A 14,173-nucleotide genomic window follows, 5' to 3' on the forward strand; every position below is an offset into this window, starting at 1 on the left:
AGTAAATGTCCACAAAATTAGGTAAGTGCGTGCTCCTCTCTGGAATTGACCGTTGTTTTCATTTGATATAATAATAATAATAATAATAATAATAATAATATAGCTTAATATTCTTTCGACGTAAATTAGATCATTTGTCCTAAGATTTTCGTGTCCTCATATTCTCTCGTCGATTGGATGGTATGATATTCTTGTGATGTGCATTGTATCTTTGAGGTATGATTTAATCCGTCCGATCGATAAAGGGATATGAAAATTTTAAGAAGATCTGATCTTTTTTTGATGTCTCAAGTCAATTTTTAAAGAAATAAATTATGAAAGATATTTATCCTGAGAACTCATTTTTTAAGAGGATAAATTATGAAAGATATTTCATCTTTTATATTATAATTGTATCAATCCGTGAGCTACGTTTTCTTGAAAACATAAAGGGAGAGTGGAAAAGGACTTAAGGAGGTTGATGGGTTATCCTAAACCCTTTTTTGATATCGTTATCTTACGTGGTCTTCAGCTCAAATGCAATCACGAGATTCCGAGCAGAGTGGAGCTTGATGAGTTGGGCAGCGTACAACAGAGGATGGGCTTCTTTTCACGCTCTTATCCTCCTTCCCCTCTCCCTTCATGTTTTCATTACAGATAATAAACACATCTCCAAAGATTCAAATATAATATAATATAATATCAAACTAATAAATAATTTTTATTTAAATGACCTATGACTTTTTTTTAAGGAAAGACAGAGTCGCTCCGATTTTTTTTTTTATTTTCATTTGAAAAATTCAACTAAATGAACTTGTACTATTTCTATTATCATTTTCCTTTTTTTTTTAAAAAAAAGTTAATTATTATAGAGATTACATGAATTCTAAATCAAAAGCCTGAAATACTATTTTAAAAAATCATTAATACTTTGGATTTTATTTTTTTAAAACTACAATTTGAATCATACAAGCAAATTAATCGTCCCAATAAAAGTCTATACGGATAAATAAAAGAAAATAAATAAAAAGTTTTATAAGCAAATGTAGTAGCTTCAAGAATAGAATAAAATAAAAGTTGAAATATTTTTTAAAAAAATCTCATCTTATTTTCATTTTCTTTCTCCCGAGGGAAAGTGGAGAACACAAGCTAACACATCAAAAAGATAATGATCCTCTTTTGGGATCTTTATGACACAGCAATCCTTTGTATTACTGGGTTCGAAGATCCGCGATGTACTATGAATCATGTGGTAAAAACTAAAAAGTGATTCGCTCACCTTCAGCATTTCCATCAACTTGTCTTTAGGTCAGCATGGATGAGATAAATCACGAATGACTACGAACCATTAATACATATGGCAAGACATAGGAGGAGGTGAGATCAGATCCTCTATCCTAAAATTCTTGTGTCCCTGTATCCCCTCGTCAAATGGACGGACTAGATCACATCTCAAAGATACAGTGCACATCACGAGAATATCATACCCGTCAGATCAACAAAGAAACACAAGAATCTTAAGACAGAGGATATAATTTAAAGGAAAGGCATGTTGAGAATCCGCATCTATTACAGCAACACCATATATAAAAATCAATTGTATCACACTGAAATCAATCTAAATGGCAATTGATTGAGCAACACCATATATAAAAATCAACTGTATCACACTGAAATCAATCTAAATGGCAATTGATTGAGGATATCTATAACTAATCAACAACTCCATGACATTATTCAATGCGAAGAGCTGTGGCCAGGCACAGGGACAGAGGATCCCTCCCCAGTTCATTAATTAATTCGTTGATCGGTGGAGATCCAGGAAGAGACCAGGTGGGGTATAAGAGGGAGATTAAAAAAATGAACAGGAGATGTCCAAGGGAGAAGAACCTTAACATCGAACCACTTTTCTTTCTTCAACAAACAAAGAAACCCCACAACTTGCACGCCAAATTGGCAATGCCATGCCACACTTGTCCTCAAATAATACTTCACACCCGCGGAATGTGCAGTGCACTGCATCCATCCCAATTAATTAATTATAACACCCCTCTCAAAGCTCTTCTCTTTCTCTCTCTCTCCCTTCCTCCAACGGATTCAAGCACAGGTGCTTTAATTTGTCAGTATAGATCTTGTTTCAAGCTCTCGTTTGATCATTAATTTCTGTCTTGCTTATATTTCATTCTTTTGATGCATCGATCATGCATGCTTTAACACTGATCAGAGGTATGCTTTCTGATTGTACTTTTTTGTTATAAAGCAGTGCTTTAATTCTGAGATTCAGATCAGTACCGTGTTCTTGTCATTTACATTAGAAAAAAAAAAACAAGGAAGTACTTAGTTTCTGCTTTTACACCTCTAGATCTTCAAGATCCCAAGTGATCTGAACCACTGCATGTTCTTAAGAAATTTGCTTCTTTTTCTTTTCTTTCTTTTACAGGAAACTCAAAGACAGATCTCAAAGTCAGACCTGTAAGTAACGATCGAGTATGAGTTCAGAGTGTCGAATAGAAAAGAATCAGATTCGTTTGGAAGCTCATTAGACAGTGTTAATTAACTGATCTGATGGAAGGCAGAGAGAAGAGAATGCATCATCCACTACGAGAGCCTCATCATGAGCACAGAGAGTCCTCTCCTTCCAACTATTTCAGCGTGGAAACGTTTCTGGTTCTTGGCCTACTGACCTTGTCTCTCCTGGTCCTCCCTCTCATACTGCCGCCGTTGCCACCGCCACCTTCGATGCTACTGCTGCTTCCTCTAGGCATACTTGTTGTGTTAATGATTTCGGCTTTCATGCCCTCGGGCAGAAGAAATATGGCTTCGTCTCATCTGTAAATATCGATCGGATCATAGTGATCGACTTTAATTTGCACAATAAATATTTTTTTTTGGCGATAAATTGTGAAATCTTGAACAAGTTCGGTGGAAAGGATTATGTGAACTGATGAATTTAGAAGTTTGTAGGCCGGGCGGATTTAGGATCTTGGTTCATGTTCAGGTAATAATATAATATAATTAATAAAATAAAAATATATCAAAATTTATAATCATAAAACATTATAAAAAAAAATTGATTCATAATCTTTTTTTAATCTTCTTATTTTAAAACCTTTGTACAATCTTGATTATTTTTCTCTATATATAAAATAAAATTATCATTCATCTAATCATTACTCATTCTATTGTATAATTTATCTTTCACAATTCTGAAGATAGAAAACACTTTATTTATTGTCGCAGTCACAGTCGCAATCAAAAGAAATTAGAAATCTAAATATCCAACAATATTTACCACTACATTTAGAATGTTTGTCGAATGATCCAACAACATTTACCATATCACTAATAACAAAAAAAAAAAATTAGAAATTGAAAGATTTTTCTTGATTGTAGCTAGTTGAAGTTAATGAAAAAAATATGTAAAATACACTTGGATTCTCCTTTAAGATGAGTGTTTTTAATCATTAAATTTACCCGACATATTACTTGCTTCATCAAAATTCTATCATCTCAACTTAAAACATGCTTAAATTATATTTAGAGAACATATTATAACTTTAAGTCAAAGTGTTATAATACTAATAACATGCTCAATTCTGATAAAACACTCATTTACATGTCCACTACTATCCACATAATACAAAACAACTAATATTTATTTCTTTCTTGACATAATATATTTTTTGATACATGATGATGCGGGAAATATTAAGAGCTTCCACGTGTACAAGAAAGTCAATGGCCAATGTTGATATAAGGGCAAAGTTAAACTAGGACCGCGGGATCAATTTGAATCAGTCTATTTAAAAATGATCCTCCGATCGATCATCTCATTCGGTCAGAATGGCTTCGTCGATCTGATCATCTCGCTTGGTCAGAATAAGCTCCACAGCTCCTCCGATCGATTATCTCATTCAGTCAAAATGGCTTCGTCAATCCAATCACCTCACTTAGCCAGAATAAGTTCCACATTTCCACCTATCCTTCGAACGGTCATCTCATTTGGCTGGATCAGCTTCGTTGATCCAATCGACTTGCTCAGCTAGAATAAGCTACACAGCTCCATCGATCCTCCGATCGGTCAACTCATTCGATCTGATTGGCAAAGCTGATCCTATTATCTCGCTCAGTCAGAATAAGCTCCACAACTCCATCAATCCTCCAATCGTCATCTCATTCGGTCAATCGGCAAAGGCCGATTTGATCACCTTGCTCAACCAGAACAAGCTTCATATCTCCTCGTAAGAAATTGATTTGAGCATCAGAGTGATTGAACCAGGACAACCCCGACATCTATTCTGACTCTCTTATCCCTTTCTTTTATTTCTTTCTAGCTTAGTGCTTCCTCCGGACGGTCCACCCTCCTTGGTTCTTAGCGATCTAGTCAACCTCAAAGGCAGTGCATCGATGACACCCATTTCAAGTAAAAACAATATGCTTAGAAAGATAATTCCTTTATTAGCATAATCATGGTAATTACATCGCAGATTCACAGCATTTAATTTGTTGGCATATTAAGTTACCTAAATAGGTTCTATAGCATATATTCATATAATACGTCTTCAAGTTAACTCCTCCTTGGGTTGTTAGTATTGCTCGTGTGATTTTTTTTTTATTTGCCAGCGTGGACAGCTGTTAATACTCCTGCCTGGAATTAATAATTTTTTAAAAAGTTTTTTCTTGAACCGGTGTGATTTTTTTAACTCCTCCCTGTAGATGCCCTTAAGATTCTTCGTGTGATTTTTTTTATTTGCCAGCGTGGACAGTTAATACTTGGAATTAATAATTTTTTTTAAAAGTTTTATCTTGAACCAGTGTGGGCAGCTGGGCCTACATTAGCTCTGCCCATGTTTGTAGGTGGTAAAGGAAGCAAGTGCGGTATTTATTCTTCTATTTGTTGGATTTACAAGTTAAAATTGTAACACGCGAAATTGCGATTATGAATAAATCCAATAAAATGATCTAATCGATATTTTAATAAGGGTTTAATTGAAGGATATGAGCTTTGTGTAAAAAACTATTATTTGATTTTTGTTATTTATGATGCGTATATGTATAGGACTGAGAGTCATTGAAGGATTAGTGTGGAACGAAATTTCTTTCATCCACTCCGGAAAGAAGAATATAGCTAGCTAGCTGTCGTCACCTCTCTCCTTCAGAAGTTATCTGGAGTGATTAGTGCGTAGAAGTTTGTCACTTGAGAGCATGGGTTCGAACCGTGAGGTAGTCAGGACGTAATTCTCTGGTCCCTGTGCACCTTTTCCCACTGCGCACTAACTTTTCTAGCTACCGTGATTTACTTCCCTCGTGAAGACCTTGAACGTGGTGCGGCGGGACGTTGGGGGCGAACGATATCGCCTTTTTTGCCACATTTGCCACTTGTTTTTTATTTTCAGATTGTTCCAGCGACGTCAACAAATAATGGCGTTGATTGAGAATTTCAGATTAGATTTATAATTAATTCATCGCTTATATCAATGATAAAAATCCGATTTTTGAATTGTATGAGTCTCTACGATCGAGAGAATACTTCGTTTGAAGAAATCCTTTCGATCGAGTGCACAAGATTTCCAGAAAAAATATTGGTTTTGAAAGGGAGATGATGATGTGAACATCTTCTTGCCCTCTTTCACGCATGATTCATTCTATGTGCACTCTTTGTTGGAAAGGGACATCTTCGGGTTGACATTAGAAAGAGACTTTGTACGCCCTAGCTGGTCTACGTACATGATGAACCATGCATTATTCCCTGCACGTTTGACAGGGAACTTACTGTTGATGGGGACGATACGGTTGCTCAAAGGTAATAGTGGACGTTGACTTAATTTCCCTAATGCTTTTTTTTTTCTTTTTGAAGATTTAATAAATCTTAAATCAAATAACTCTGTTTATAATTTTTTTAATGATGTTTTTATGTAATTTTAAATTACTTGTGGAAAAAAGATATTAATTCAAAGGATGGTTTTGAAGAAGAACGAGAAGAAATTAAGTTGCAGAAGATGAATGATAATTTCATTATGATTGAAAAAATGATAAATTTCGTAATAGTTCGTGATCGGTTCAATCTTATGAAATTTTTTCATCGACCATTAAGATAAATAAAAAAATGCGTATAACGGACAATCCAAAAGTACAGTATCCTTTAATTATACGTCCCATTTAGAAAAAAAATTTCTATAAATACGTTATACCTGGGATCAAACTGTGAATGTCTAGATGTTAACCTAAATATCCTACCACAGTATCAGTCCTGGAGCAATTTCTTTATGATTGAGGGCATTGAATGAGTGGATTTTCTCTTTAATTAAGTTGAAAAGTTATAATGAACTATGTGCAATACTCATAGCACTAACAAAATAGGGCGCTGGGATGAAAAAAATCTATCACAAATATTTTATATCCTCGTATCAAATTGAGTGACACGGTTAAATCCAATTAAACAATTGGTCTTTAGTTAAAATTATCTTAATCTAACTTAAATACGACTAAATCAAATAATTATTAATATTTAATGACAGATTAGTGTCTACATATAAGTAAATCATACACACGTTATTCCCACAAGTGAATTTACAAACAAATTGCATAGTTAAAAATTAATTTTTATGCAAATTCGGATTAAAGAGAAAGCCAAAAATCACTAAGAATAACTTACAGAAGAACGAAAGCTGAAGTGAGCAAAACGACAATTCTCGATCATCTTTGCGTTGCAATTTTCAACAATGAGTTTGAGGTGCCAACGCATGCTTGACGCCGCTGAAATCTTCTTTTCTGTTACTTTCTTTCCACTTGCACGATCGCAAAAATGACTACAATGAAAAAAAAAATGCATTCATGTGGCAACACAAATAAACAAGACTAGTCTCTCGATCAATTAATAGATACTCCCAGCAGAAGAGCAATCAATTGAGACAATCAATCAGCACTGCTACTGCCACTGTTTATCTCTTTGTTCAATTATTGCACTCAAAAAATTTCACGGTTGTCAAAAAATGGATGCTCTAGCTTATATAAGATTAAAATACATACAGATTTAAAATTGATTAAAATTATCAGCACTGCTATAGTTGCTTTAAGGTTTTACTTAATCAACAGCTTCCTCTGGCACTACAGTCAATGTGATTGATTTGTTGTTCGATCGCTTCACCAAAACTTTCAGAGGCACCCCTACTTTATCCTCCATGATGCCAATGATCTGTATATACAAAACAATATTTGTTGTTAGTACAATCCGATTTAGAATCTGAAGGTTTGAATTGTTTTTCAAAATTGCAGTGCGCATTCAAAATAAATCATGATGAATCTTAAACTAAAATAACCTAGGCAATTGAATGCGATATCTATATCTACTATCCTGAAGCAAACATAATGCACCAAGTCACCAGCAGCAAGGTTGTGGGTGTGAGAATATATATCCTTGCTGTGTGATGAGAAATTGAAGACTAATAACGGGTATTGAAATTAACATAGGTTGTATAATAAAGCCCCATATTTAAATGGAAAAGAAGTCACTAAGCCATGAAGTATATGTTATTTCGATAGTGTTGAAGTGTACAGCTTATAGTAGCAAGTATTTCTTTACTGAAAAACAAAAAAGCAAAATATAAAAGAAAGTGGCGAATACTTCATCTTACGTTCAACTATTTAGAATAAAAATAAGTCCTTCAAACATGAATTCAATCATGCAGATTGTTTGCTGAATATCAAGTGTATTACCTCTTTAATGCCTCCAACTGGTCTGCCATCAAACTCAATTACAACATCACCCGGTCGGAATCCTGCACGGTCTCCGGGAGATCCTGGAGTTACCTGGTTGACAATATCATTGCCTCAGTTTGTTTCAGGAACATAACATCTCAAAATAGGGTGGTTAAAAATAATCCAGATTGTGACTGCAACAAGCACATTATTGTTGGGTGAGATTATTTATTGTCTAAACCAACAGTAGCTGATATGTTGATTCGTAGTGGTAGAAAGTTGACACATTGCGCAATAACAGATTACACAAAAATAGCTGTAAGGAAAACTGCAAACTTTAGCAAGACCATAGTAGATAAAGAAAATTCTCTATCTCTTTCCATTTTAAACAAAGAAGATGAGCATTTTTTCTGTACAATTGATTAATATGGCAGGAGATATCTTAAGTTATTTAATTGGTCAGAGTGATTATCTAAGAGAACAAAGTAGTCCAAAAAGTCAAGAATGCAGATTAGACTGCTACAATTAATACATAAGAGAACAACAGTCTCAGCATCAAGCTTAATTATAGAGTATCATGGGATCTAGTAAAACAGATCATTATAGTTTCTCTGAATTTGCAAAAGCTGATTTATTGCCATAGAGTAATTTCTAATGTCCAAAAAAAATGAAGATTAGTTGTTTCTATCAGGATTGCAAATAGAATCACATCTCGTTCCAAAAGAATGGTAAATCTTGCTTGGAGATTGTGAGCCAACCACACAAATGAATTCAGGGAAGAAGTAATGGCCAGGAGATAGATTAATGTCAACCAAACGTAACTTCAGTGTTCAAAAGCAGTTCCTTTTTCTCAGAGAATACAAATATTAAGGAAAACTTACCACGGGCACAAGAACTCCTTTTATAACATCAGGAAATGAATCATCTCTCTCCTTGAACTGTGCAATTTTCATTTCATTAAGATCAAGCATCTTCAGTCCAAGCCATGGACGAACCACTCTACTGCACAAACAAAATATTCAGAGATATAAATTCTTCATTTCTTTCATCCACTAATTCAGGTACACAATGTTAGGCATACAATCAAGGTAAAAAACTTCATAGCGCGGTCCATGAATGTCAATACCAATTTCAGTATCAAATCTGTTCAAGAAACACAACTAAAGAGTTCTAGCAACAATTTGAGCCATGTTTATGATAGGAAACACATTCAATTTCAGAAAACTTATGCTACCTTGTTGACAAACCATAGGGGGTTCACCATAACTAATTTGCAAGAACTGCATATTGAATAGCCAGTTGTACAAACAATTCCAGAGATCGTGAAAAATTGAGATAAAACGACATAAAATATGTATGATATAAAAAGTTAACTACTGCAGTGCCACTGTTATTGATGTAAAAATCATAAAATGCACCAGTACAAATTCACATTTATGCTAAGGCTACAGGAAATGAACTTGTATTTTATATTAAAGAAAAAACCAAAATAATGTACATGCCCTAAGTTTCAGTTAACCCATAGAAGATAGTGAGGAAGTGTTCATAATTATTGATATGGGTCTTTTTTTAGATAATAGGGAATCTTTTGTGACAATACAACTAGAAGTGACTTGGATCATTCAAGAATCAAAATTAATTTGCTTTATAAAAAGAAGATATCAATGAACTTCTATGAAATGATGATAGAATCTCTGGACTGATAAAAAAGTAGAACTTTTTTTATCAGTCCAGAGATTCTATCATCAAGTGACTGGAACTGAAAAAGAAAACCCAAAAAGAATTCTAGCTTGGCAGTTTCACTGCCTATCCAAGGTTGAGCCTTGGGATTTGAAGGAAGACATGAAAAGTCACCTCCAGACACTTTACACCCAATCATTATGGATAACACTTCCTTTCTCTGTCTTACCATTGCTGCTGGCCCAGAATTAGCTGAAATGAAGTTTAAGATCCTGCACCTTCTGCATCCAATTTTTAAAATTATACAAAAATAGAATCCTTGACACCCTTAATTTGACAATTGTTTTCAATCTAAAAATAACCCAACCCTTTTTTGCTAAGACCCACATAAAAAAATGTGACTAACGTGAGTAAAGCTACAGCAACAGGAGTTCTGTCAATCAAATAGAAAAGCAAAAGGAACTTACCAAAAAAAAAAAGAAGATGAATGACGTTACAAATTTTATTAAGAGGATACAATCAATACTGCATACCCATTCTTCCTAAATTGCTCAATGATTTTGATGACTGAATCAATTGGAACTGCAAAGCTCAATCCATCAGCTGCAGCAACTTTCATAATGTTAACACCTACAACCTCACCATCAAGATTAACAAGGGGTCCTCCAGAATTTCCCTGTAGAATATACATATAAGTTGAGAAGAACAGTGGAAAGAAAGATATATGATTTGATTGGTGAAGCAATAGAAAATGGTAGGGCAGAAAAAATAAAATCAGCAAGGAACAACACGTTATGACCAGACAGAAAATGAACTCTATTTTCCTCTGAAACAAAGAATGGCCATGATGCTGTTTTGTTAAGTCAAGCCAAGACTACAGGAAATTTTAGAAGTTAGGTAAGGAACATTGAGCAGAACTTTGAAATGAAAAAGAAACAATTAGATTCTTAGGGAAGTCCAATATAGTTGAATTATGAATCCAAGATAATACTAATATTTCATTATATCAATCATCTTAAAAACACCATCTTCTTAGGAAAACTAACAAATTTGTTTAGATAAAAAACCAATGGCCATAAATTCTGGTATTTTGAGTAAAAAGAAAATTAACAGATATGTTGTTAATGGTCAACTACACTGGTGCTGAAACACTTGCAAATACCTACAATGTTTCCTCATTAATCAACATCACACTACACATGGCCCCTTGTATACCTCTGAATGCCTTTCAGAGTGATAAATTCCTCCCCTCCACACCTAAATAACTTCAACGAACCTTCATTCCTCCATTGCTCTTCCCTGAAGTCCTCCCACCGCATATCAATCTCATGGAAGAGCACTTTACTCCAAATCTGTGACCATCTCACAACACCATATCAACTCAACCCTCCAACACGTCAACATCATAACTCGACATCAATAGCAACAACAAAAGCACGATCAAACTGTTGCTCTCCCTATTTTATGCATCAACATGATGCACCCTGAGCTCTTCATAGCCTCATCCTCTCATAGTCATAAATAAAACAGAGGCAACTTCTTACTTTGTGTAAAAAAAATGAATGAAAAACAAGCTCTCTATTGTCAACATGTCAAGATCTTAACCTGAATTAACTGGGTTTCACCATCAAATCGTGAGGATAGTCAACTTCAATTCAAGTTGTCAGCATCAATTTTTGTTAGTGAGAAGAATGATTCATTATCAATGGCATTAATTACTATTACTTGGTTTAGTTGGTGTTATGCAGGGTGATGCCTTTTGTGGGTAAACTCTTAACAACAAAAAAATTGATACTTCAGCATCTATAACAAAGTAAAATAAAATAAGAACATAAGAAGGTAACATCTCAAACAATAAAAATTAAAACATAAGAAGATACAGAAAAGCATAGCACATGCACCAACTTCAATTAACATGAAAGAGAAAGTGAGCCTGCCTCATTAATTGCACAATCAGTTTGCAAATACTCCCTTCGAATTCCTCCAAGACCCAAATCGCTGCTTTTCCGATCAACACAGCTACATAACAAAGGCAACAGTGAGAAGTTCAAAGTGAGGAAAAAAATAAAAAGGACCTGCAATACTTGAATAAAAAAAATAAGACAAAATCAGATACAGTCACAAGGTTAGGATAATATGATTGTGCTACATCTTATCTTCTTATTACAGCAGAAGATAGTTGGACTAAAACAATTTAAATAAGATCATCGCCATCATGTTGTGTTTGTCCCAACTATTTGGGGTTAAATACTCGAATCTTACACCTCCATTAAGCTCCGTGCGATGCTATATATTACTAGTAATAGTCACAGTAGTTGTCATTTCCTATTTCATGCCATTTTACCTGGTCTCCCTCTACATTTTTGGTCCACTCTAATAGATTCATCTCTTAGAACTACAGAATCTAACTGACTGCATTTGAATATGTCAATACCATCTTATCTATTTTCTCTCATTTGATTGGAGATATATCTAACTGCTCCCAGAAAATAATATTTTTATTTTAAATTTTCAAGTAACTCCACGCATTCATTTTAGCTTTTGAATCTCTGCTACAATGACAATTTAAATAAGATGTCATTCATCTTAGCATTTTATCTCAAATATAATAACAATTTCAATAGCATATTAATCAAATTCGGGACTAACTAATAGAAAATGAGAAGAAACTATTATAATATAGCAAAAATGAAATCATCAAAAAATTCATAGCAACATCAATGTACCTTACTATACCAGATGTTATGGTATTTTGCAGAGTAAGTGGGCAGCCCAAGGCTATAACCCAATCACCTGGAAGAAGCTTAGATGATGATCCAAATTTGACTGATGGTAGTGGAGTTTTGGAATGTATCTTCACAACAGCAATGTCAGAAGGAAAGTCTGCATTGATTACAGTGCCTTCAAATTCACGTCCATCTTGTAAAGTCACACCAACCTGTTTATAAAACAACGAGATAGGTAGAAACTAGAAATATGAAGCCATAACGGCAGATTATATAACTTCAAGTCAAACCACACTGTCATCATCTCAAATCTAGTACAGGGATTTCTTTGATGCAACCAACAACTACAAAGACAATCATAATATAATGATGATGATATACCACTTTGGTTCAGAACCATAGGACCAAAGTAGCTTACTTTATCTCAGGTGATCTTTACTAAATATTCATTCAATTCACTCTGCTGAAATAACCCTAAAAAAAAGTAGTAGGGAGGTTTAAAGGGGACAAGAATCTGGAGGAACGAGCTTTTCTCAACATGAAATTGAGATTTTTTAGCCTATTTATTATGAAGCCATCCATATTTTAGTCAAACAAAACATTTCAGTATTTGATATTTTGTCCAACTGAAATATTAACATCCTTATAATCAACAAACACCATAGAATCACTAGAGCAATGCATCTAATTGTATATACTCTTACATCTCATCTTAAACAAACTTAGCCTACTCTGACATAAACCAGGCTCAGTTAGGAGTATCAGCATATGATTGTCATTCAAATTTGTAAGAAAACAAGCAAACCAAGGAAACTTCTAAAACACAGGTAGGCATCTGACAGTATGCTATAGTCTCCACCCTACCAAGGCGAACTAAGACTCCAGTAAAATTCTTGATTAATCTACACGGGGAATCAAATTGCTTATAACTTCACTCAGTATGTGTGACCAAGTTCAAGATATCACAGTTGCAAATTCAAAATTCTTAGTCATCATCCCATTCCCACAAATTTCTTCATCAAAATGGATAAGGCTAAAAGTTCTGATTAAGTTGTAGGTTAGCACACTCACTTTGCCTTTTGAGACTCTTTTCATATTGGCAATGTCTGCTATGCAATGTGCACACGTCAAGATCGTTCCGTCCGGATCAATGATAGTCCCAGACCCTATACTCTTTGCACGCATCGGACCATATAGACCTGCAAAGAAGTATTTAAAAAGTTCACCATTCAAACAATTCCACAGATTGAGGTTCACCTTCAGTAACACATATATTCACCACAGCAGGACCAGCTGCAGCGGCCGCCTTAGCAATAGTGTTCCTTCCCAGACATCCAGCGCAGCATGGCACATCCTTACTCGGATCAGGAGGAGGGAGAGGGTTCGCGGTTGAATAATGTCGTGGAGAAGACTCTAAGAATCAGATTGAAAAATTATGCAATTCCGAAGCGATGAAGGAAAGCTTTTAAGCGCGACTAGTTAGGTGTAAACCTGGAGAAGGGACTGAGAATGAAAGAGCGAACACCTGAGAGAAAATCGATGGAGTCGACGATAGAAGTTGTCTTAACGGGACGGAGATCGAAATCGCTACATCTGCTGAGAAGGGGAGAACATATGTGTGAGAAAGAATATAATAGATTCAGAGAAGAAAAACAAATTGGAGCAGCGGAGGGTTACTTGTCCGATGGGAGGGTCGGTCGGAGGAGGAACCAAGAGTAGCGCCGCCAGCGCAGAAGGCGGTGAGAGCGAGGAGACCAGTGGCGACGCCACGGCGGGGATTTCGAGAGAGGAGGGCGCGGAACATATTTCGCCCTCACCGACGTCAAAAGGAGGCGATGGGGGAGGAGCAGTCGTTGGCTCGGCGGCGAGGCAGGACAAAGTTTTTCGGCAACGCACCGTTTCGATTTCTAGGCCCTTCTGCATTCCACTTGCAGAAGTGGAAATATGAAAAAAATGAACGGGGTAAATTACAAAATGGTAAAATTTCTAAATTGCCCTCTTTCTAATTAATTACACGAGATATATATACTTCAAATGATAGCTTCTCTCATATTTTGATGATTTGTACTAATAATTTAAAAATAGATTGA

General features: G+C 35.1%; 1 protein-coding gene and 1 long non-coding RNA gene across 4 annotated transcripts; one reads left to right on the forward strand and one right to left on the reverse strand.

Moving 5' to 3' along the window:
• The first annotated feature begins 976 nt into the window (after nt 1-976).
• On the forward strand, nt 977-2,878 carry LOC121999666. Its single transcript, XR_006116806.1, has 2 exons — nt 977-2,086; nt 2,420-2,878. It is a non-coding gene; the product is annotated as an uncharacterized LOC121999666 (long non-coding RNA).
• Nucleotides 2,879-6,547: 3,669 nt separating this feature from the next.
• Nucleotides 6,548-13,998, reverse strand: LOC122017557 (putative protease Do-like 14). Of its 3 annotated transcripts, XM_042575215.1 has the most exons (11): nt 13,761-13,998; nt 13,575-13,679; nt 13,341-13,496; nt 13,155-13,282; nt 12,084-12,295; nt 11,295-11,376; nt 9,891-10,033; nt 8,559-8,679; nt 7,696-7,788; nt 7,064-7,174; nt 6,548-6,788 (listed from the first exon to the last, which is right to left on the reverse strand). In XM_042575215.1, the coding sequence occupies exons 1-10, from the start codon at nt 13,885-13,887 to the stop codon at nt 7,064-7,066; spliced, it is 1,278 nt and encodes a 425-aa protein (XP_042431149.1). In that variant the 5' UTR covers nt 13,888-13,998; the 3' UTR covers nt 6,548-6,788. The 3 variants fall into 3 exon arrangements, with proteins under 3 accessions (XP_042431149.1, XP_042431154.1, XP_042431142.1); XM_042575220.1 differs by lacking the exon at nt 6,548-6,788 and having other exon boundaries at nt 6,886-7,174; nt 13,575-13,676; XM_042575208.1 differs by lacking the exon at nt 6,548-6,788 and having other exon boundaries at nt 6,886-7,174.
• Between the last annotated feature and the right edge of the window lie 175 nt (nt 13,999-14,173).

Source organism: Zingiber officinale, chromosome 1A, assembly GCF_018446385.1.
Source record: "Zingiber officinale cultivar Zhangliang chromosome 1A, Zo_v1.1, whole genome shotgun sequence".
Classification (NCBI taxonomy): domain Eukaryota; kingdom Viridiplantae; phylum Streptophyta; class Magnoliopsida; order Zingiberales; family Zingiberaceae; genus Zingiber; species Zingiber officinale.